The sequence below is a fragment of the Apostichopus japonicus genome, chromosome 10 (genome assembly GCF_037975245.1).
Source record: "Apostichopus japonicus isolate 1M-3 chromosome 10, ASM3797524v1, whole genome shotgun sequence".
NCBI lineage: Eukaryota > Metazoa > Echinodermata > Holothuroidea > Aspidochirotida > Stichopodidae > Apostichopus > Apostichopus japonicus.
This window is the reverse complement of record NC_092570.1, coordinates 19,670,204-19,693,310: the sequence shown is the minus strand read 5'-3', so window position 1 is coordinate 19,693,310 and position 23,107 is coordinate 19,670,204. Positions and strand designations below refer to the sequence as shown.

At 36.6% G+C, this 23,107-nt stretch overlaps 2 protein-coding genes across 7 annotated transcripts in view; both read left to right on the top strand.

The window, feature by feature from the left end:
* Window positions 1–811: 811 nt before the first annotated feature.
* On the top strand, window positions 812–11,472 carry LOC139974785 (putative serine protease K12H4.7). Of its 2 annotated transcripts, none has more exons than XM_071982209.1 (11): window positions 812–956; window positions 2,117–2,340; window positions 3,572–3,753; window positions 4,354–4,490; window positions 5,143–5,238; window positions 5,878–6,019; window positions 7,470–7,584; window positions 8,411–8,612; window positions 9,079–9,172; window positions 9,549–9,757; window positions 10,186–11,472. In XM_071982209.1, exons 2-11 carry the CDS (start codon window positions 2,143–2,145, stop codon window positions 10,290–10,292), a joined length of 1,482 nt encoding a protein of 493 aa, XP_071838310.1. In that variant the 5' UTR covers window positions 812–956; window positions 2,117–2,142; the 3' UTR covers window positions 10,293–11,472. The 2 variants fall into 2 exon arrangements, with proteins under 2 accessions (XP_071838310.1, XP_071838309.1); XM_071982208.1 differs by lacking the exon at window positions 812–956 and adding an exon at window positions 1,054–1,117.
* Window positions 11,473–12,352: 880 nt separating this feature from the next.
* Window positions 12,353–23,107, top strand: part of LOC139974788 (protein MIS12 homolog) — a 13,311-nt gene continuing 2,556 nt past the window's right edge. Inside the window, exons 1-8 of one of the 5 annotated variants that reach the window (XM_071982216.1) lie at window positions 12,353–12,585; window positions 13,891–14,007; window positions 15,243–15,310; window positions 16,279–16,320; window positions 16,732–16,854; window positions 19,236–19,319; window positions 20,800–20,920; window positions 22,846–22,952. In XM_071982216.1, the coding sequence (XP_071838317.1) occupies window positions 13,896–14,007; window positions 15,243–15,310; window positions 16,279–16,320; window positions 16,732–16,854; window positions 19,236–19,319; window positions 20,800–20,920; window positions 22,846–22,952 (657 nt within the window). In that variant the 5' untranslated portion in view covers window positions 12,353–12,585; window positions 13,891–13,895. Of the gene's footprint in view, window positions 12,823–13,070; window positions 13,199–13,741; window positions 13,773–13,890; window positions 14,008–15,242; window positions 15,311–16,278; window positions 16,321–16,731; window positions 16,855–19,235; window positions 19,320–20,799; window positions 20,921–22,845; window positions 22,953–23,107 lie in introns of those variants that run through there. The other 4 variants (XM_071982214.1, XM_071982213.1, XM_071982212.1 and 1 more) reach the window with 4 other exon arrangements.

The window sequence follows — 23,107 nt, the reverse complement described above, 5'->3', positions numbered from 1 at the left end:
GGACTCGGAATGGTACCTGACAGTGATACCAACTCTGTAGTACGTACATGGCTGGTTCGAGAGGGTATAAATATCATATACTACATCCCGAAGTTCGACCAAGAATAGGTTTATTCCCTGATAACAACTCATAATGGGTGTCCATAGGAGGGAGAGGGGCAAGGGGAACTTGCCACCCTCCTCTGAAAAATCCAAGTAGTAAAATGAAAAGGAGCTTCTTGAGAGACGATCTTTCCAGGTTGCAATTAATGACTTCATTTGTCCAATTTGCCGTGCAAATTACCGGTCAAAGTTGATAGCAATTGACGACATGTACACATAGAGTATGGCACCGATGTCAAATCTGGACCACGAGACAGCAGCGTAACTACATGCCAATGCGGCCGTTAACGTACTGTATAATTATTCTCAAAATATCAACTTTCCTTGAAATATATGCAGTACGATAAGAGTGGTACTAAGGAAGGTAGTCAATTACGGGTAACTTTTGTTCGGGTTTTTTGTTATAGAGAGGATCCAGTCGTGAATGAACTCTATATATAGGCCTAGTTACAAATGTCCGGGCGCAGAAACATACTTCCGTCCCTTTGCCAATCCCCCTCCCAGTTCTTACGCTTATGACCTATATCACACCTGTAAACCATAGTTTCCAACTTTTCCCTCCCGATCGATCCCGCCCCTTTCCCCTCCTCTTCTCCTGGTTCCCAAGTTCCCGATCACAAAATGGGTAAAGGGATGGGGCGATTCGCTACTATCTAGCAGTTGAATAGCTAAAATGCATATTCAAAATAGTCACCCATGAAGTCCTGTGACTTTGTCACGTGTTGTAAACAACAGCTGATTTCTACAACAGAGCAAGACAAACCCCGCACGCATAGCCGGCGTGTTTCGAAAGGAAAGTTTCAAAACCCCCATTCATAGATAGGTTTACCTTAGGTGACAGCAAACAAATCTACGTAAGGTTTTGCTTAGCACTGAATTTGCAATTTCTTACAATCTCTCGATTAACATAATTTAGTTTTAATAAGTTCAGGCCTCGATCAATTTCCAGTCTAGGCTAGGCAACTTATGGCATACGGTAGCGGTGCCAAATCCACTGGTTCAACCTTCCGGCGAAGTAATGATCGCATTTCAAACATAATTTCCATCAGAGTAATCCATACTTAAAGTGTATCTGTATTTGTGTAACTGTGTAGACTATTTCTTTTATCTGTACTTTTAGCAAACCTCATCGTATTCATATACACATGACAAAGCAATTACATGATTTCACTTTCTCAAGGGTAGAATCTGCTGTCCTGGGAATATAAATGTGTTTTTGTCTTTTGCTAGGAAAAAACCTTAAATTTCAACAGATATTACACACGACACTTAACGTTAACTAAAATAAATATTTTGCAAAATTTGGATACCAATGTTCAGTGTAGTCTAGTACTTAGTAGTAGTAAGTTGAGTCTCGTCTTCGACATGCTCAGTGATTAACCTCTGCCACGTATCACGATCTTGCGCAAGGTTTATTGCTTCCTCGAAATTGTTCATATTAACGTCCTTAAATTGTGACTTTATTTTTCCAAGCAAGGTAGTCATGGGCCTTCCTACTAGTGTAGTCTAGAAACATTTAATTTGCAGCAAGATTTAAGGTATCACTTATCACAAGGTAGATTTGTAACTCCATGTCCCCATCTGGTATTCACACCCTTCTCGAGTGATCAGCATCTGCAGCTTACCAACTACCCTTTACCTTGTCTTGATGGCTTCTGTTATAGCTTCTGTGTAAAGTAGTTACATCCAGAGTCTTAACATCACAACTGTGGGCGATTGACAGTTATAGATATAGTTGTATACTTTCTTGTAGAGCATTGCTCGCATGATAAATACAGGTATTAATGCATCATCAGCCATCATGATTATCCATCTAAATAAAAAGGCCTTATCATTTGCTTCTTTGACTTTGAGTTCCTAATGTATGTTTACATCAAATGCTATATGACATTTTCAGTCTTTCCTGAGCTTCAATTATTATGTTGTGACGTCCTTCCGGACAACAACAGTTTGATTGCTTGCAAACTCTTGTAACATACTCATGCGCTGTACAATTAATTGTTCATTTCTCCAGGTCTCCGATCATACTCAACAACAACGATGAATTTAACAGGACCTTGCATATTGCTACTTTTCTTGGGGTTAACATCTTCCACCAAGCTGTTTCACCATGGACGTCCAAGAGGTGGATTCCTTGGCTCACCAAAGGTAGCATATGAAGGAGAGTTACCAAAGGATCAGTGGATAACACAAAAACTGGACAATTTCAATGATGCAGATCTTAGAACTTGGTCGCAGGTAGGCAAAGTTCAGCTGCTTCCACACATAGATCTATAGCCCATTGTGTTAGTCACCAATGTATGTTTTGCCTATTTAAAGGACTTTAAATAATGACCCAAATTTGCTAGATATTGTCACATCAGTAGTTATGGCGCTAATGGGTTCTGGGCTTATCTGTTAAGACGTTCATGCGGAGTGAGGCTAGAGAAGGAAGAATACACGACGTGTTGCGTGGCAATGCGTACATGTTTTTATGTGGTGACTCAAGAACTGGCACTCGAATGCCATAAAAAACTAACAACAATTACAGTTGCTACTACAAGTAATTAACATACAAATAACAGAAATAACATCACAGCCTTCTAAATACTTTCAATATGCAAATAATCTTTACTTGACAATATAGACCATTTACATAACATAACATGTACTCTTACAATATGCTAGAAAATAAACACCTACTTTAAGCATGTCACTAGTGGCTTTTGGAATAATTAGTGACATGGTATTAAGGCAAATTTAAGAGAATCTTGTGGTCCAAATGTTGTTGTCATGACAAATAGTGGATCAGAAAAGCAGTATTGTAATGAGTGTGGATATCATCCAGTGTCTCTTTGCTTCCTTTGTTTTCAAGCATCTGGTTATGTTTGCAATGTTTTATCTCTTGCTTAGCCTCCAAGCTCAAAAATATGTTTTCAGCTTGTGGTTCAGTTACCAACATTTATTGAATACCTCATGGAAATCTGCTGTGACTTTTCAAAACAGATCAACAAGTGACCCAAAATGTTCATGTACTTAGGCCACTAGCTAAGTATTTTTGTATCTATGTGAATCAAAGCAGGCAATGTTATACCATTCAATTTGCACCCTTTAAGGCAAAGGAAATATACTGCATTTTATCTGCAAAGAGCATAGAGTACTGTAGTTGCAAAGTTAGTACCTTACTCAAATCAGGGAGCCCATTAACAGGTCCTTGCTCAAATTAAGTTGCTTTAATATCGTTAGATATTATAAGGGTAAGAACTGCAGCGATCTGTTTTATACAAAGTGTACCTCAAATTTGAGGAAATCCTTATACTGAATGTTGCTACTAGTTAAGGTGATGTATGGAGACAGCAGAACCGAACTTGTATAACTTTCAGGCTGTGGTATCATGCTATTATTAAAGAGGGATCAAACTCACAAGTTATGGAAGATATGTTTCTCCTCCCATTAATGCTGTACATATTTCTTTCCTTCTATATTGTAGAGATATTTTGTCAATGATACTTTCTATAAATCTGGAGGTCCAGTCTTTCTGATGATTGGTGGAGAAGGTCCAGCTAATCCGATATGGATGGTTACAGGTACCTGGATCGATTTGGCATCGAAGATGGGAGCCCTCTGTCTCATGGTTGAACACAGATATTATGGACAAAGTCATCCAACAAAGTAAGGAAACAAAGCATGTAAAATGTCAAACTTTATCAAGCCCACACCAATAATATACAATTAAAGTCTTGTGTTTATTGCTGTCTCTGGGTTAACACATTACGTTTGATATGTTGTGTAAACATTAAAGACAACATTTATCAGCACAGGTTACATTATTGTAACACTTTCAGTTTTGAGTTAATATCCTACTATAAATTGTAGCATACAAACCAAATATAGTAAAAAATGCTGACTCTTGTTACTAAGGTTCTCATTTGTAGAGCTGGCTAGGCTAAGATACACCTTCACTGAAATGGCAATGAAGACCTAATCCAAGTGTTGGTATTTGTTTAGGAAAGCCGCAGACATTTGCCAGATGTCATATGTCTTGTCATTACTGTAATATATTAACATTGTTATTTTTTGTTTTCATGTATTTATACATAATGTAATTTTCTGGATCATTACAATTCATATTTTATAGCTATGAGAGGTTGTGTTTTGAGTCAGTATGGCCCCCCCCCCCCACAAGAAAAACCTTCCATTACAAACACAAGAAAAAGTATATATATAAACTTTACAACCTACAGACTTTTAATCTATTTTGCTCCTTTTTAGTGACTTGAGTGTTGACAATCTGCAGTATTTAAGTAGTGAGCAGGCATTGGCAGACTTGGCTAATTTCCAGGCCAACATGACACAGAAGATGGGTCTAACTGGTAATAAGTGGGTGTCCTTTGGAGGTTCTTACTCAGGTTGGTACAGAATGCTTCTCTAGGTTTTGGTTCTCTAAACTTTGCTCGTTGTCTTCTATTAAAGCAAGGAAGACTCCTTTGGTCATCTCATCATCTTCTGCACTGCCTTTGAAATAATTTTAAGGTGCCAAAGTGTGGGTCAGTGATTCCAAAGTGTCTTCCTTTTTGCCAGATATTCCAAGTTTCCGTAGCGACGAAATGATCCAAACCTGCCAGTATTACTTCACCCTTCACCACGATAACACACTGAAATGTTAGCAAAGCGTACTTAAACAACCGTGGTGGTGTTCCCTGTTAGCTCTTCTCCTAATGTCAGTGACAATAAGAGTATTTCCTATGTTCGTGTAAAATCTCCGAAACCAAGAAAAGCAAATCATAGTCGAACGGTTTTAGTACAAAGCAGAACTACTTTATTTCCATGAAGGAATATATCAGTCCAGGACACAGTCTGACATTAATCTGCTTGTGGAAATATCCCCGTGTAACCACAGTGTTGTGTAACCAATCCATGATTGAATAACCACTATTTACTTTGTGGTGTGAAGGTTTAAGTTTTTAACATCTTCACATGATGGCATGTTTACATAAAAGAGGAAAATTCATTTTCATTCATTTTCTAACTTTAATATTTGTTTCCGGCCCATAATCACAGGTAGCCTGTCTGCTTGGATGAGATTGAAATATCCTCATCTGATATCTGCTGCTGTGGCAACCAGTGCTCCTGTACAATCAAAGCTGAATTTCAAAGGTTTGTGATCAATTTTAGTGGTAAAGTAGCCAATGCACAAAGAAAAGGGTTTGCCGTTTATATGGGAATGCTACTCATTGACCCCTTTTTTGATGTGCTATGTTTATCACTAGTAAATAGACCAACTAAAGTAACCATTTAATTGTGGAGTGGGGGAGGGGGGGAGGACGGTGGATACATGGTGAGATTAATAACTTAATAGAACAATTACTGTCGATTATCAGTATCGTTCAGCGTCCAATAAGTTCTGGTAGTTGTTACATACATAACCTTTGCAGTCTTTTACAAGTGAAGTCATGAATTTCAGTAATGGTATAACACATTGCAGTGTTCTGTGGCAACTTCATGTATGTGATGGGTATCAGGGGTGACTTCATCTAAAATTGCTGCTCTCTTCACCATGCCCACCCCCACCTCTCACCCCTCCCCTCCATCAAAAGATACTGAACTGATGGCAAACAGCAGTCAAAGCAATCTTGAAGTATGTTTGAGTTCTAAAAAAATAGATAGATAGATAAACAAATAAATAAGAAGAACAGGAAGTGATAAGATTGCATTACGAAGGCGCTGGAACCAATTTTGAACGGTTCATCTTTCAAGTACAATCTTCCCTGCATATTCAATGTTTACATTTTACAGAGTACTTTGATGTGGTGAAAGCTTCTCTTTTGACCAGTAAACAGTCGGCAACATGCGTCCAAGCTGTAAAGAGTGCCACGTCTCAACTGCAGGCTGCCTTAAAGAATGCAACTGAGTGGAAAGATATGGAAAAAAGTTTTAGGTGAGTGTCATGCAAATGTGGGCAAGGTTTACTACCACTTTTGTTGATGTTTAATGTATGCAGTAGGACGGATTCGTATGACAAGCAGCATATTAGGATGAAGAGTTCACAGATAACAGCAGGGAATAGTTTATCCAGTATCACAAAGCAAATGGTATGCAAAGTGGGTACATAACTATGCAAATGCAGAGTAGTTTTATCCGGTATCACATAGTAAATGGTATGCAAAGTGGGTACATTACTATGCAAATGCAGAGTAGTTTTATCCGGTATCACATAGTAAATGGTATGCAAAATGGGTACATAACTATGCAAATGCAGAGTAGTTTTATCCGGTATCACATAGTAAATGGTATGCAAAGTGGGTACATTACTATGCAAATGCAGAGTAGTTTTATCCGGTATCACATAGTAAATGCTATGCAAAATGGGTACATAACTATGCAAATGCAGAGTAGTTTTATCCGGTATCACATAGTAAATGGTATGCAAAATGGGTACATTACTATGCAAATGCAGAGTAGTTTTATCCGGTATCACATAGTAAATGGTATGCAAAGTGGGTACATTACTATGCAAATGCAGAGTAGTTTTATCCGGTATCACATAGTAAATGCTATGCAAAATGGGTACATAACTATGCAAATGCAGAGTAGTTTTATCCGGTATCACATAGTAAATGGTATGCAAAGTGGGTACATTACTATGCAAATGCAGAGTAGTTTTATCCGGTATCACATAGCAAATGGTATGCAAAGTGGGTACATTACTATGCAAAAGCAGAGTAGTTTATCCGGTATCACATAGCAAATGCTATGCAAAGTGGGTACATTACTTTGCAAATGCAGAGTAGTTTATCCGGTATCACATAGCAAATGCTATGCAAAGTGGGTACATAACTACACAAATGCAGAGTAGTTTTATCCGGTATCACATAGTAAATGGTATGCAAAGTGGGTACATTACTATGCAAATGCAGAGTAGTTTTATCCGGTATCACATAGTAAATGGTATGCAAAGTGGGTGCATTACTATGCAAATGCAGAGTAGTTTTATCCGGTATCACATAGTAAATGGTATGCAAAATGGGTACATAACTACACAAATGAAAATATAACTAACAGCTTTTGTAAACTGAAGATATTTTCTATATTTCTGAGAAGTAAAATTCATATGTCTGCAAAAATATGACATAAAATGTTAACTTAATTATTCCCAGTGTTTTCAAGTGAAAAGTTCCTGTAATATTTCAAATTTAGTTAATACAAACAATAAGGGGCATAGCCAGATTTATGTTTCTTTTCATTTCACAGTAATTAATCCCGAGATTATCTCTCTTTGTTTCATTTCACAGTAATTAATCCCGAGATTATCTCTCTTTGTATTGTCTCTGCCCCTTTTCATTTCACAGTAATTAATCCCGAGATTATCTCGCTTTGTATTTCTGTAGTCTTTGTTCGCCACTAAATCTGAGCAATGTCTTAGATGTGGCCAACTTTCTGGAATCTCTCTCTGGAAATTTTGCAGGTGTGGTTCAGTATAACAAAGACAACCGTGCCTTTGAGGTTTGTTAATCTTTGGTTTATGGCAAAACACAGTTGGTTTGCAATCCATATTATCTTTAATGTATGGATTATTAACTGTGTTGTCATAACAACACTCATCACAGACATACTCATGAAACTACTTAGGTTAGAATCCATTGGCATACATTATGGTGGTATAGGTTTCACAAGACACAGTTTTGCCAAATGTTACCAACATTCAACTGTAATTTCTTACTGTTTGTTCCTATTTCCCATACAAATACAATAGCTTTTGTTTTGACACAATTGAAATTCCCCAAAGGCAGGCTTTAAGAGTTTTCGACATTTTACCCCTGGCCTTTTGACATCATAAGTTATGGTGGCAAAACAGCCCATGCCCATTCATACTTTCATCAGTGTTGATTTCAGTTGAGTTTAGTTTGCTTCAATTTTCAGCCACATTAGGCTAATGTTGACATTAGACCTAATGACCTTTGACATTTCATTTTGTTTATTCTAATTAAATATTAAAGTTTTATTTCCCATATGGGGTGTTATTGGTTAGTCTTTGCATGGGTGTAATATCATAACATAGTATGTGAGGTTTATGACCTTTGATATTTGATCCAATGACAGTATAACTCAAAAGAACGCAGATTAATGAGAACAATTCCATTTTTTATCTAATTTTATAGCGGAAATCCCCACCACCTTTCTTCCCCACACCATTCCTAACCAAACGTCCATTCTTAGTTCTACTAAGTACAATTGAATTGAGAAAATAACCTTTTGGAATTGTTCTATGTAAGCCATGTCTAAATAAACGTAGTCATATGCTGAAAACGTTTCACTTTTGCCCTTCTAGGGTGCCGTAGGAACAAATATAACACTTGACACACTCTGTGATATAATGACTGACCAAAGCGTTGGGAAAGAAGTATCCAGATATGCTAAAGTTAATAGCCTCATCCTAAAGACGTACCAGGAGAAGTGCCTTGACTGCAAATACCAAGACATGATCTCTGAGCTGAAAGAAATATCTTGGACCAGTTCTGCTGGTATTGGAGGTAAATATCTCACAGACGGATACAAATTTAGTAGTTTAGAGAACTCAAGTGTCAGATAGGTACGTACCTGAACAGTTACCTGATGTTGGAAGGTCTTAGCCTTGAAAAGATGAAAAGTAGCATGGCTGATGTAGTAATTCATTTATGTTATAATATATCCAGAAAATTACCCATTGCCAATTACCTAGGAAATGCTTTAAGGACTCTTTTTTTCTAGTTGAACAGTTTTTTAAAAAGCTGAAAGTTTACAAATCATTTTTCAAGACCTAAGGCTTGTCACATTGCTATGTAAAAGTTTTCAGTACGATATGATTTAAAGAGCAATTTGTAAAATGATGTTTTCTGCTGCTACAGGTGATTATCAGCCATTATCATTGTAATAGAGAAAACCCTTGCCTTTTTTTGTTGCTACTGCTCTAATTAAGAAGAAAACAATTAATATAATGATTTGCATTTTTCAACACAGGAAGACAATGGACATACCAGACCTGTACAGAATTTGGCTTTTTCCAGACGAGTGACTCTACAGTTCAACCTTTTGGTGAAGGATTCCCCCTGACGTAAGTTTCGATATTAAAAAGGTGGACTTTCTATAATTTAATCTTAAAAACTTGCCTGCTGACTGGCACCACCATCCGGTCCCTTGATCTCTTGGTTCACTGCTATGTTCTGTTTTCTAGTCTAACATGTCTTTCAAAACTTTCCTGCTTTCCTTTTGCAAATATTTGTCCAAAGCAGATCAAGAGGCATTTTAGTAATTACATTGTGAATTAACACACTACAATAAAGTTATATTATATCATGTATGCTTGCCCTGCAATGTAATGTTGTGGTAAAATAAGTTCAATATCAGAGAAGCTGGTTTCCCAATTTTGCATATTAATATATTTCTACTTTAAGGAACATAATTACACGACTCTGTCTTCTGTTTTGCAGATTTTCTCTTCAGCAATGTTTGGATATATACGGTTCAAAATTCAGCCAAGAAAATCTGGAGAAGGGCATATCTCGCTCAAATACTTACTATGGGGGGTACGGTATCCAGGCGTCCAAAGTAGTCTATCCTAATGGAAGCATAGACCCTTGGCACTTCCTGGGCATCACCAAAAATGCTACCAATGAACAACCAGCAGTGTTTATCAATGGTAAGAACTGGTTTGCTCGGTTTCTCATCATGTAAGATTTCTTGATGATTTGTGTGATGGATTCTGAAGTAGCCTTGCTTGCTGCAATCACTTATCGATTGATTGAATATTATCCTATGAAAATCTTTGGTGTACATTAACATTAGATTTAATATGCAGTGGCAAGTCAGGGCAATATGCTAGGAGTGTGAGTCAAATTTACACAATTGAGAGCATTGTTGTTTCTGTCTCAGTATTGGGGCTGTGACTGTTTGTTGCACATTGATATTAAATTTGTACCAAAATTACCTCTGCGTGATAAATGTGACATGTATATATCTACACTGGCAAGAATGCTTTTAACTGCCAAAGATAGACAATTGTTTCTGGACCTGTATAAAAAGGAATGCCTAATCAAACTTTTAACTTTTCCCCCTCCTTGACACTAGGCACTGCTCACTGTGCTGATATGTACCCTGCATCTTCAACCGATCCCGCTTCTCTCGTGAAGGCCAGAGAAGATATCCAGAGTTATCTGATTGCTTGGCTCAGCTGAATTACTCATCAATCTGCAGACAAAGTCATGAAATGAAACCAATCTGGAGAGTTTGAAAATGTAACAAAATATTGACATCAATGGGCTTTCTAAAATATGATATTACTTTCTTGTCAAATGGTGGCCTAATTTTGTTTTTTCTTGTCCAACTTTACTTCAAGGATGCTGATGGTATGATAAGAAAAATTCGTTGACTTTGCAACAAAGGAAGGGAATATTTGAGAATTACTGCTCAAAGATGGGTTTTTGGTACTTAAATTAAGCTGTCTATGCATTAAATTAATTACTTATACCTGACTGTTGTTTCAAGTACTATGTATTACATGGAGTGAGCGCCTTAATTGCAGGGATGTCAGCTAAGACATTTTATATATTTGAATGTTTTGAAATGAATAAGCACAAAAGTATTAAATGCATTTTCTAACATTCTACTGAAATACTACAGATTTTCATTACTTCAAGTGCAACTTGTTTTTGTGATACATTTTTCTTAAGTGATGCTGAAGAATACTTTCCTTCCATATGTGTTTGAAACTCACTTTATGGAACATCTCAAAGCTGTGTGAAAATTTTATACAAAGTTTAAAGTAACAGACAGTGGAGAATAGCCCTCAATGAGTCATATGTATATGAATTGTATCGAAATCAATTCCCTTAACTTGAGGCAGGGGGAGATGGGTTCAAATCATTCACTTTTCCTTGTCCTTTTGGCTTTCATTTTATACCCACACATAATTACAATGTTGTTATTACATCAATTTTCTAAGCATGTTGGAATTGTGTATACACAGAAAATTACTTTCAGTTTGAAATGACACTCCAATATTGTTTGTATTAAGTAACTCATTCTTTTATTGGTATTACATTAAATTACATAATAATAATTTCATTTTTGTGTGATATGACAATATATGTCCTTTTTTTTTTACTTGACCTTCCACGGGAAAGCAAAGGTCAACCGCTGACCTATCGTTGTCTGGGTTAGTCGATAGCCTGTGTACAATACTAGCGCTATACTGTCATCACAGGTTGGATCTACTTGTATACCCAGTTAAATGATTTTTATGGTAGATCTCCTTATCTAGCTGTCTATCAATTTAGAGGTCATGGACAGATACTTTGTGTGATATTGTTATGTCATTTCTACTGTCGAATCATCAAAACTCAACTAACATTTCAACTCCTTAATTGTCTATTTTTCTCTGTTTCAGAAAAGTTCAGTCATGTTTCATTAATTCTTATCTACTCTGTTTTAATATAATGTAGGTTATTGCTCTTCTCAGGTAATTATATGATTGAGGTTGAAATGGGTGGGGGAAGGGGTGGAGATGGGAGGGGGTGGGGAGTGTGGTGGGAGGCACAGAGTTCCCCCAATTGTTGTAATGATGGTTTTTAAATTATAAGTGAAATATAATGCAATAGACAAACCATAGAGTTAGGGTACCTACACTTTCTGACATGTACTTTTTGTGCTTCAAAATCACTACAGAGAACAAGAATTATCAGAAAAACTGTAGCTTATGGGAAATCCAAGACCCGCTATCCCCAGTGGATCCTTAGCGAGTGGGTCACTGCAGTATGTCTCAAGCTAGGATAAACCCTCCTCTCCCATTCAAAAATGATGTATGTAGGGCACTTGATCAAGCTTTCTGCAACAAAATTTTGTGAGGAAATGTAGGTGGCTTTGACATCTCTTGGAAGAGCCATCCCGACCACACACTTTGTGTAGGCAGACGGAACAGAAAAGGGTTCATCCTGATTGATTGGGGGGGGGGGGGCATTTGCAAACTTTGAAGGACAGAGGGACAAGAATTATATTACTACAAATTCATCTCTTAACTTGACAAAATGGGCACTTTCTATTTGTTTTTTTGTTTTGTTAATTTCAAAATAAAACATAAGTATATAATAACAAAAGGCACTTTTCCATTGCAAGACTGGACAAAGGGTATTTGCAAAGGGGCACGTTATAAGCATGAAAAGGGGCACCTTTCATGAATTTTACAAGACTGCCCCTGTAGAGCGCAATCTTATTATTTTGTGAAAGTGCGCCATCACTTTCTGGAACTACTATAGCAAAAAGTGGTTGACAGTCCGACCCACCTCCCCCACCACACCTCCCAGTCCGACAATATACATAAAGCTGCATCGGGAAAAAAGCTCGCCGTCTTCGACAGCATATTTAGAAAATAATCTCTTGGACAGACTGAATCGTTAGTAATTCCGTGAAGTAACCAATTCGGTTTAGTAATTCCGTGAACATCATCGCCGTACATATTTATATATTTCGATGGTGAGCCCTTCCAACGATACGTCAAATTTCCCGCCACTATCTAAACATCGGAAAAAAAACCTTTTCAGTTTTCAATTTGTTAGGGTTCTTACTCCTGGAAACCGATTAAGCTATGAAAAGAAACTGAAACTGGACAGTTTGTTGTATTCTGGACTCGCAAAATTGGATTCGTGAGGTAAATTAGCACATCGAACTGTTTACACAGTTTAAGATTTCCCTCTCGCTAGTTTTTAACAGGTACCAGTTTCACGAAACTATATGCACAATGTTACATTGAACACACTTGAAGTTGTTGGATAAAGTGGAAATCAACAATTCATGTACACTACGAACGGTTCAGAAGTTTGCTTTCATAATCATAATTTGAAATCTCCCGTGATGCAGTAGGTTTTTCTTTGGGGGGGGGGGGGTGCGGGGATGATGGACGAGAGTATTACTACTACGTAGGCCTATATGAATTGTGCAGGATATTAAGTACTTCATCATTCAGAAAAGTTATCATCCATCCCACACTTTTCCAACAGCTTATTTTTGGCATTAGAGAATGAAACATAAGAACAGGACATGTTTGCTGGAATCAGAGTCTCGCCCCAGTCATGGTGGGGAAATAATTGTTAGATATACTGTAGGCCTATATATTACTTGAAAAACACTGTTGAGAGCGACACATGTCCCTAACAGCATATCTTTTGCTGAAGTCAGAGTCACAGTTGGAAAATCAATGCTAGATAGGCCTCTAATCCCTGTATTCAGAAATTTTCGAGAATAACACATCTGCTGTGGGACGAGAATTGTTAATTTATATTAAATATAAGAGGAAGAATAATTTTAATCAACTTGACTGCTCCACCCAAAAAGTTGCCTTCAGAGAAGGTTGTGTACTCTATATATTAATTATACCAATAATAACCCTTCATTCTTCTGCTATGGGAATAAAGTGATACATTTTCTCCATTGCCTTACAGCTGAATGAATAGTGATGGCTCGATTCCATATATCTTGCTGAACATCCAAGATCATTGAAAAAACTTCAATATGGCCCTCTGGCAAACTGATGTACAGTAATCCTCCAATAGATAAATGTGTTCCACCAGGGAAGTTGCGATTGCATTTTCAGTCCATTCTCAGGGAATTGCAAATGGAGGGAAACAAAAAATACTGCATTCTATTAATGTTTGAGTTTTCAGGTGGTTATGAACACTTCATTTTTTACCTGTACAAGTATGCTTTCATTTTTGCTGATTTAATGTGAAGTGCATGTAGAAGTCCTGAAATTTTAAGTTTTTTTTTCTTTTTTTTTACCAGCAAGAATGGCCTCCAACCAAGGTGAGAGTTCTGCAACTGGTTTACATCCACTGACAGATCGTAAAGAATATGAAACACAATATTTTGGATTTACACCCAAATCATTCGTTGATGGAGGTAAGTAGTACTGTGATGTGACCTCATTTTACGCAGTTAAATCATCACATATTTTTGGTGATTAATGTAATAAAGCTATGTATGTTAACTTGTTTGGATGAAGCTGCATGTTGTATGTAATATAATTTGATGTGGACATTTTACTGTAACCTACTGCCACCAGTACATATAAGAAAAGCATCTTTGCATAAGCCAGTCTGGATTACAAATGTACCTGATTTGGACACAAGTATACTGTAGCAAAATGGAAGTGATATTTTCTGTGCATATCATTTCTGATAGATATATTCTGTATTCTTATAGTTTCTGTATTTATATAGTTTATAGAGTAATTTTGAAATGAGAATCACATGTTTCCCCCTCCCTGCTCCCTCCCCACAAATAGTGCTATGATTTTCTATGATGTAAAAGGATTCTGTCACTGCTGTTTGCCTTCAGTGCATATAAATAACCATTCAGTGAAGCTTTAGTAATGGATGTTTGGTCTTTCGTTCTGGTTCCTTGCTGGAAGCAAAGGAACCAATGCAGTCAGGTTGGCGTGTGCATACATGTGTGTGTGTGCGTCTGTGACACTTGCTTGGGTCAGCGATAACTCAACAACGGACGGGCTGATGGATGTTTGTGAAACTTACATGTAGATGTATCATAGCGAGAAGGTGTGCTATATTGTTTTCTGTGCATTGCAATTACTCTGCAACCTTAAGTCGGAATTGTAGCCAAACTTGATTTACAGTCATATCAGGTGGGCTCAACTTTTATTTCCCCCGCAAATGTAGTTTTGGACACATTCTTTGCCTTAATTTTTGGGCCCCAATATTTTTGGAACCATTTGGGCCCACATTTTGGGGGTTCAAGTTTAGGGGGCAAATATATTTTTTAGCCACTTTTGTTTCGGCCAAGTATTTTTGGGACCATTTAGGCGAAAAGTTTTATTGGGCCCCATGTTTTGGGAGAGGGGCGCAAATTTTAAAACTTGCCTAACTCCACAACCTGAAAAAAAGATTGTACCCAAACATGGAATACAGTAGTTGGTTCATAGCTGGTACACGTAGGCATAAATATTAGGATATTGGGTGACGAACATACAACAATTTAATATTCCACTAAGGAAGAAACCATAGTGCAATTTTGAGCATTTGCAGTTTAATTTGCATACTTTCTTATTCAAGCCACCAATCATTGAGTTCATACTGCATGAAACACAAATGTCTTTTCTGACTTCTTTGTTCGTACAGTCTACAATGCAATGGTAGAGTATCTCAGTGATTTTGTCGAGGTAACCCACAAGTACTTTCTGGATGATGTAAGTACCTAGAACATTATCCTTTATGTAAATGCTGCCCTCTATTAAATTTTTCTTCTATTTTACACTAAGTTAACTAAAAGTGATGAGCAGTAGAGTCTTGAAAAGACTACTATTGTCACAAGTTTAATGTGCAGTAGTGCCTGTTTGAAAGCCAATCCTGCCCTCAAAATCTACCATTTTGACAAAACTCACTCACATTTTCTCAAAATTAGACCACAGTGGATCAAACAGAGACACCCACCGTCCATCATAAATTCACCAAAATGAACGTTAGTTGAGAGCAAAGAGTTCCACTAGTTTTCTGAAACTTGAACACTTTTTTTTTATGACTATTATTTACCACAAACATCATGGACAAAGTTTCCAAAATATTTCCGTCATTTGAAAAAGGAAAACATAGCTAGCTAATAGCTTTGCTTGCATTTTCATGGAATTTTGCTAAATTTGATACGTACTGTACCAGGTAGGCCCATAGGCATACCAAGCGAGGGATCTGGGGGGGGGGGCAGCCTTTCCAGAGCAAAGAAAATGGCAATTTCAGCCCACTGGCACTTATTTTGAGGGCACTTCTCTATATTACAAAAAAGTAATTTACCTTACCAAACCTTGAGGAACACTAGAAGTGTTAATTCCTTTATAAATGTGGCTATTGTTACCTGCTTTTATGTTTTACTCTTGCTTGCTCATTAATCCACAAACAAAGATTACAGTGTTTATAATATGCCGTTGCTCTAGCTTTATGTATGTTAGCTTCCTCTTTGGTGTAGGTCGTGTGAAATACCTGTTTACCATAATTACAATACCAGCCTTCATCAGTTAGTGTTCATGCCACGCATACAGCTCCAAGAATTTTATTACTTTACTGCACTCTCCCTTCCGTCTCTTTACACCAACAACTGCACTATTCATTCTCTAGTTTTAGACTTCTCATATTTGTAAAATCTTATTGTTTCAAAATTTTGTAGGAACGATTTAAAGAGCAGATTTCAGTCGAAGCCTTACAGGAGGTGAGTCAAACATGTTCTGTATCTCCCGCAATTCTCTTTTTGTACTTCTATTGTCCTTCATATGAGACTGGCATACTGTTCATTGCTACCTAATATACAGTATGAATCCATTTGCTACCTAATAACGATTTATCAAATCAGCATCACATACATTCATATTTTCTGTGAGCTGCTAGACTGATGTAATCACCAAATCTTCAGTGAGTATTTTTTTTGGACATTTGCATGGTTTTTCATAGAGAAAAATAACGAGAATGGCTAAGAAAAGTTTATTTATTGAAAGAGTTGTGCAAGGGAGCCACACATATTATTTATTTGATTCTGTTCTGTTTTGCTTGAATAAACTGTATAAAGTTAATGAGTTTACATATCAGTCCCTGTTTTCTTTATATTTCCTTGTGCTTTTTGTAGTCATCTAATAGGTTGTTTGTGCACCTCAGAGATGCCTTTGATAAAGCTTTTGACCGACTGGAGAACTACCTGATGAAAAACATCTTCCACATACCATCTGGCATTGTACTCCCTGAAGACAAGGTAAAGGCATTATAAACTACAGAGATCAAAATGTCTCATGGAGTTCATCTTATCTGACTGATATTCCTGGTATTCTAATTACTTATGAATACTGTATAAACCCCTTATATTCAGCCAATATTGCGACTGTTTTTATAATATTCTGCACCACTTGCAGAAGTTGGATGAAGGTTGTGAACTGTGAAGTAATACAGTATGTTACAGTGAGTTTTTTCCCCAGTGGGGATTTCTTCTGATTTCTCAGCAATTAAACATCTTACTGCTTTCTATTACAGAAGCATATAGACTCTATCCCAAGGAATGGAAAAATAAAAAAATAAGTATGCTATTAAAGCATTGTCATATGGAGTGAGGTCAACTTAAAAATGCCAAAATATTCAATTTTTTGTGATTAATTGCTCCAAAACTATTGCTTCAGGATACTTGATACTTTCAGGGATTATTATGTCACATCTAAGCAATGCAAAATAACGATTACAATGCTTTCCTGTAATGCATTTCCAAGTTGTGAGCTCTCTAGTTGCTAATTCATGCTGCGATTCAGCATGAGGAAGGGGTTTTGATGCCAATTTTTTACCAACGTAACCATGTGAGAGCTGTGAAGGTAAGTTACTGAAATAATGAGTATGTATGTCTTACAACTTACCAAATTTCAGGGTTCTACTGTAGCTCTTCTCAATATTAATTTAAGAAGTTGCAAAGTTGCTCTGATACATCAAAAGAAGTCATCTTTGACTGCTATTATAACAATGTATAATCAATATATCTATTGATTGATATTCATTTTATAGTAGTAGAAGTACTGTACAATAACCAGGCTTAAAAACATGTGGAACAGCAACAGGTGTTCTGCACATTTCAATTAATAATACATTCTGTACATGAAAGTATTGATTGCCATCCATTCATTTTATAGTAAAGTCTTTTAATAATATGAATGATACCAGAAACAGACAGTACATTGCAAATATTATTTGTTTACTATGACATTGATATATGCACAGTATTGAATTCAATGACCTTGATGTACAATGTGTATAGACTATCCTTAGACTATGTTTACACCTGCTGTAGTACTAATACACAATGTACATGTCTATATTGATTGACTTTCATTTTATATTAAAATCTTAAACCAGAGGCAGACAGTACATTGCAAATATTATTTGTTTACTATGACATTGATATATGCACAGTATTGAATTCAATGACCTTGATGTACAATGTGTATAGACTATCCTTAGACTATGTTTACACCTACTGTAGTACTAATACACACTGTACATGTCTATATTGATTGACTTTCATTTTATATTAAAATCTTAAACCAGAGGCAGACAGTACATTGCAAATATTATTTGTTTATATGACATTGAAGTATGCACAGTATTGAATTGAATGACCTTACAGGCTCAAATACATGTGGAACAGGTAAACAGACAAAAACGTTTTTTGTTATAAAAATCCCAAACCTTGAGGATATTTCATTTACGAATAAGGCAAACTACCCTCTTGAAATTGTTTATACAAACAGGGTAGTTACTATATCTCGTATAGAAAAAAATCATAAGATTTTTTCAACTTGACTCGTTTTGAGTCATTGGCTGTCAAAGATGACCTCTTTTGTACATCAAAGCAACGTTGCAATCTCTTAAATTATTATTGAGAAAAGCTAGAACCCTGCAATTTGGTAACTTGTAAGAAATTCATACACATAATGGAAGTAAAATACCCTCATAGCTCTCACATGGGTACTTTGGTAAAAAATTGGCATCAAAACCCCTTCCTCATACTGAATTGCAGCATGAAATACCACCTTTAGATCTGCACAACTTGCAAATATATTACAGGAAAGCATTGTAATCATTATTTTGTACTGTACATAATAACCTCTGAAAAAATGAAGTATCCTGAAGCAATAGTTTAGGAGCAGTTCATCAATAAAAATAGTACACTTTTTAGCGAAAAATACCAAAATTGAATATTTTGGCATTTTTAAGTTAAACTCAATAAGACAATGCTTTTTTGCCTATTTTTGCCCCCATTCTATGGATAGAGTCTACAGACCTTGTAATAGAAAGACAGTAGGATGTTTAATTTGCTGAGAACTGTAAATGCCAAGGTTGAAACAAATTGCAGAATTTCAAAGAGTGATAATTTGGCCATTTTTGATGAAATGCAACTGAAATTTTCTGAATATGCTTAATATTTCATGGTGCTCTGATCATGCAATAGGTCTGAAGTTCAGTTTCTTCTATTCCCTTTGAGTTGTTTGTTGAATATAAATATGTCGCAAACTATGATTTATTGATATGAAAAATCTAATATGGCAACAATGTTAGTCATCAGTTCAAGGGAGTAATGGATTATTTTATTTTTAGGTCCATATGTCAGACCCTGTCACAGAGAGCATGGATCAAAAGCTGGACAACGAACTCGAAGAACTCAGAGAGAAAATAAGAAATGTAAGTATTTGAAATTATGGTAAAAAATATGCCAATTTAGTTTATTTCATACAGTTATTTCTTGCAGGAGCAACTGAAAAGGTTTTGCTTGTAATATCTCTTACAGTACATATATACCTAAGCACAAATTGTATTAACTATTTGTTGCATTAAATGTCCCAACTGATGTTTACAGCACTTCAAGAAAGTTTGCTCCTGTTACAGACAAATGTGAATTGCAGGACTACAAGTGTTTCATTGCAAATGTAATAGCTATGCAACTTGTTGATACTAAATTTATTACTTCAAGTTGTTGTCTTTTGAAACAGACCAATGCGTGATCCCAGAGGACTGATTAAAGGGTCATTCCATGCCATATATCAACAAGCAAAATTTGATTTTTGACACCCACCATCTCAGATTTTCAACTAATTTGGTGTGGAGTCTCATAATATAAAGATAAGAATCTATGCCAATAATAGCTGAAAATATCGGTCGGTTACCGAGATATCGGCTTTCAAAAATTGGGGATATTGAACCCCCCCCACACAAAAAAAAAATCAAAATGGCAGCCATTTCACTCATAATTCAAATGGCGGCCATTTCACTCATTATAATTCAAAAACCCTTTAACTTACCTTAATTGCCCTCCTACACTTCATTAATGCCCATATTTGTAATCCCCACGCTTTAAGTTACCTTAATTGCCCTCCTACACTTCATTAATGCCCATATTTGTAATCCCCACGCTTTAAGTTACCTTAATTGCCCTCCTAAATGCCCATATTTGTAATCCCCATGCTTTAAGTTACCTAAATTGCCCTCCTACACTTCATTAATGCCCATATTTGTAATCACCACGCTTTAACTTACCTTAATTGCCCTCCTACACTTCATTAATGCCCATATTTGTAATCCCCATGCTTTAACTTACCTTAATTGCCCTCCTACACTTCATTAATGCCCATATTTGTAATCCCCACGCTTTAAGTTACCTTAATTGCCCTCCTACACTTCATTAATGCCCATATTTGTAATCCCCATGCTTTAAGTTACCTTAATTGCCCTCCTACACTTCATTAATGCCCATATTTGTAATCCCCATGCTTAAGTTACCTTAATTACCCTCCTACACTTCATTAATGCCCATATTTGTAATCCCCATGCTTTAAGTTACCTCAATCCAAATCCCAATCAAGTCAGTAGATTATTCAGAAGTAATGTTATAGAAGATTAAGTTTATAAGTTAGGTAAATTCAAAATGGCTACCATATTGGATTTCTTTTGGGGGGGGGGGGCAATTTCCTTGATTTGTGAAAGCCGATTTCGGGACCCGATTAATACTTTCAAGCCAAAAACAATTGGCACGGATTCTTACCTTTATATTATGAAACTGAAAGTGATGTAAATATGAGATTATGGGTGTCGAGCCCTTGTTGAGTTGGCATGGAATGACCCTAAACTGTACACAAAGTCATTGATGTTCTTTCTTCTTTTTCAGGCCCAGTATGTTAATTGCAGACTTCAAAAATGGCTTCAAGATGTAGATTCTGTACAACATGTGTTAGATTCACTCCTTGCTCAACTACAAAAATGGCAGATGGTGTGTCGAGAGTCAAATGGTAAATTTGTAAGCTGTTTTATGATGCAGCTGTACATTTTGTCAATCCATCAACACACAATGTTCATAGCATGGGCAAGTTGTGGATATAATATGCATATATTTCAGGATTTGAAGGTATCATATCTCTATGACATGCTTTTGTTATTCGATTGTTTCCATGTGACTATTAACCCAGTGACGCTTGTAGTTGTTGAGGCACATCCAATTCCCAAGGTTGGCATACTACAATGAGTCTGACATCCATCGAACCTGCAAGTTTTATGATAAAAAGATATTTGAGACGAAGAACAAATAATACCAGCAGAAATCTTACTCCTTTGGGATGTATCAGCTTTCAAAGTTGTGCCTGGGGATGCTGATTGGACAGATTGAATCTGTGATTTCATAGGTGCCACTAGAAGGTGAAATAATTTGCTTGATGAACATAACATAGGTGGTAATGAAACCCAATACATGGTTTGTCATAATCACAAGAAAAATGCTTTGTTACAGAATTAGCATTTTGGCAAAACTCACATCCATCAAGTTCAGTGCAGTCAATAACGAACATCATACTTTCTATAAAAATTGACTTGATGATGTCATACCTAGATCTCTAGCCTTGCTAAAGTCTCCATTTTTGGTTACGATGCCGAACGCTCAGTAACCTTTGCATTCGTGCTGGTGAGTGTGTGTGTGTGTGTGTATGTGATGGCCAGCTTGTAAACATGATATCTCAAGAAGCACAACGGTTATAATTTGTTATCTCACAGCTCCCATAGGGAGGACAAGATTTTGTAGGCCAATTGGGTCATATACAGCTATGTCAGTTGCCATAGCAATGGTAGTGGTTAATTTACCTGAGTAGCTAATCTCGTTCACCCATGGTGGGGTACCCCAGGGAGATGGAAAGTCCATGACTGAGGGAGGGGTCAAAACGTGTGTGTGACTGTTATAGTGTACGTGCAGTTTGGGTCAAAAACACATCCTCTCGGCCGATTTTCTACAAACTTGGTGGAAAGTTACCACAGGGTAAACCCTTGTGTCTCACCAGCCCCTGGAACCAAAGGTCAAAGATAGAGAAAATTATTGTTTCCCTTTGCTATAACTACAAGGTGAAACATCACAGGTATAATGGAAATGTCAAGTACTATCAAAATATGTGGTTGCCATGGGGATCAAGGTCAATGTATAGTTTAAGTGGAAGTTGGTTTAAAACCCCCTAAATGGCTTGGCCGAATTTCTTCAGATTTGTTGAGAATGTACCTAAGGTTGAACCTGTGTGCCTTGCAGGCCCTCAGAACCAAAGGTCAAAGTTATTTATTTTTGTTATCACTCCTTGGGTAAACATTGAATTGACATGGATCCTTCACAGATAAAATATGTAGTTGCCGTGGTAACTGAGGTCAAAGGTCACGTGATCTAAGATCAAATGTATATGTTCAGTGAAGTTTTGCTGGTGATGAGATATGCAACTCCGTGCCATCTTGTATTTGGACTCTTTTGTATATGTAACACATGGTGTGCAAAACAAAAATGACAAGAAGCTCGTTTTTGTGTGTTGAACTACGTCAAAACGACCTTTCTGAATAGTGTTTACATTGCAGGTGTTTTGACCTGTAATGTTGCTCAAATATGAAAGGACGGCAGCATTCTTTTAACGTGAAGTAGAGAACTCTAAAGGATAATGAGATTGATACCTATGAGTTGAACTTGTTCAAAGTTACCATTAAAATGATTTGTTAACTTCTCCCTGTTGTGTAGAAGATGATTCTATATATCAGTGCAATGTATGAAATATACACTAACATGTTTGTGGTTAGTCACTACTATACTGGAGAGAGAATGTAATGAAAAAAAATAAAAAATCTTGCATCCAGTTGATTTACTTATTTTTAGTCACTTTGCAAACATTAAACGTTGTTTTGTCTTTTCCTTTGACAGTAACTGACTTAGGTGAGACAATATCATTTGTGGCTGATCGCACAAGACAACTGCTTACTCAGTGCAACGCAATGAAAGCTACTCAAGCAGAAAGAAACAATAATGTGGTGAGTGAAACGTAGCGTTACTCTCTATTATCTTGAATATGCTACGTAGGACTCTGTGACTGGAATTGCCCCTTTCTGTGCAGCAAACTTGAAACACAATGTGCAAAAAGGTCATTTGTATTTGACAAAGCTCAGTAATGAGATTTTAAATTACA

What these genes read in the sequence shown, in the direction of transcription:
- LOC139974785 (XM_071982208.1), top strand. Translation starts at nt 1,069, where the DNA reads ATGGCATACGGTAGCGGTGCCAAATCCACTGGTTCAACCTTCCGGCGA. An exon ending in CTTTGGAGGTTCTTACTCAG is followed by an intron (nt 4,491 to 5,142) that starts GTTGGTACAGAA and finishes CCATAATCACAG; the next exon opens with GTAGCCTGTCTGCTTGGATG. An exon ending in GGTGAAGGATTCCCCCTGAC is followed by an intron (nt 9,173 to 9,548) that starts GTAAGTTTCGAT and finishes TCTGTTTTGCAG; the next exon opens with ATTTTCTCTTCAGCAATGTT.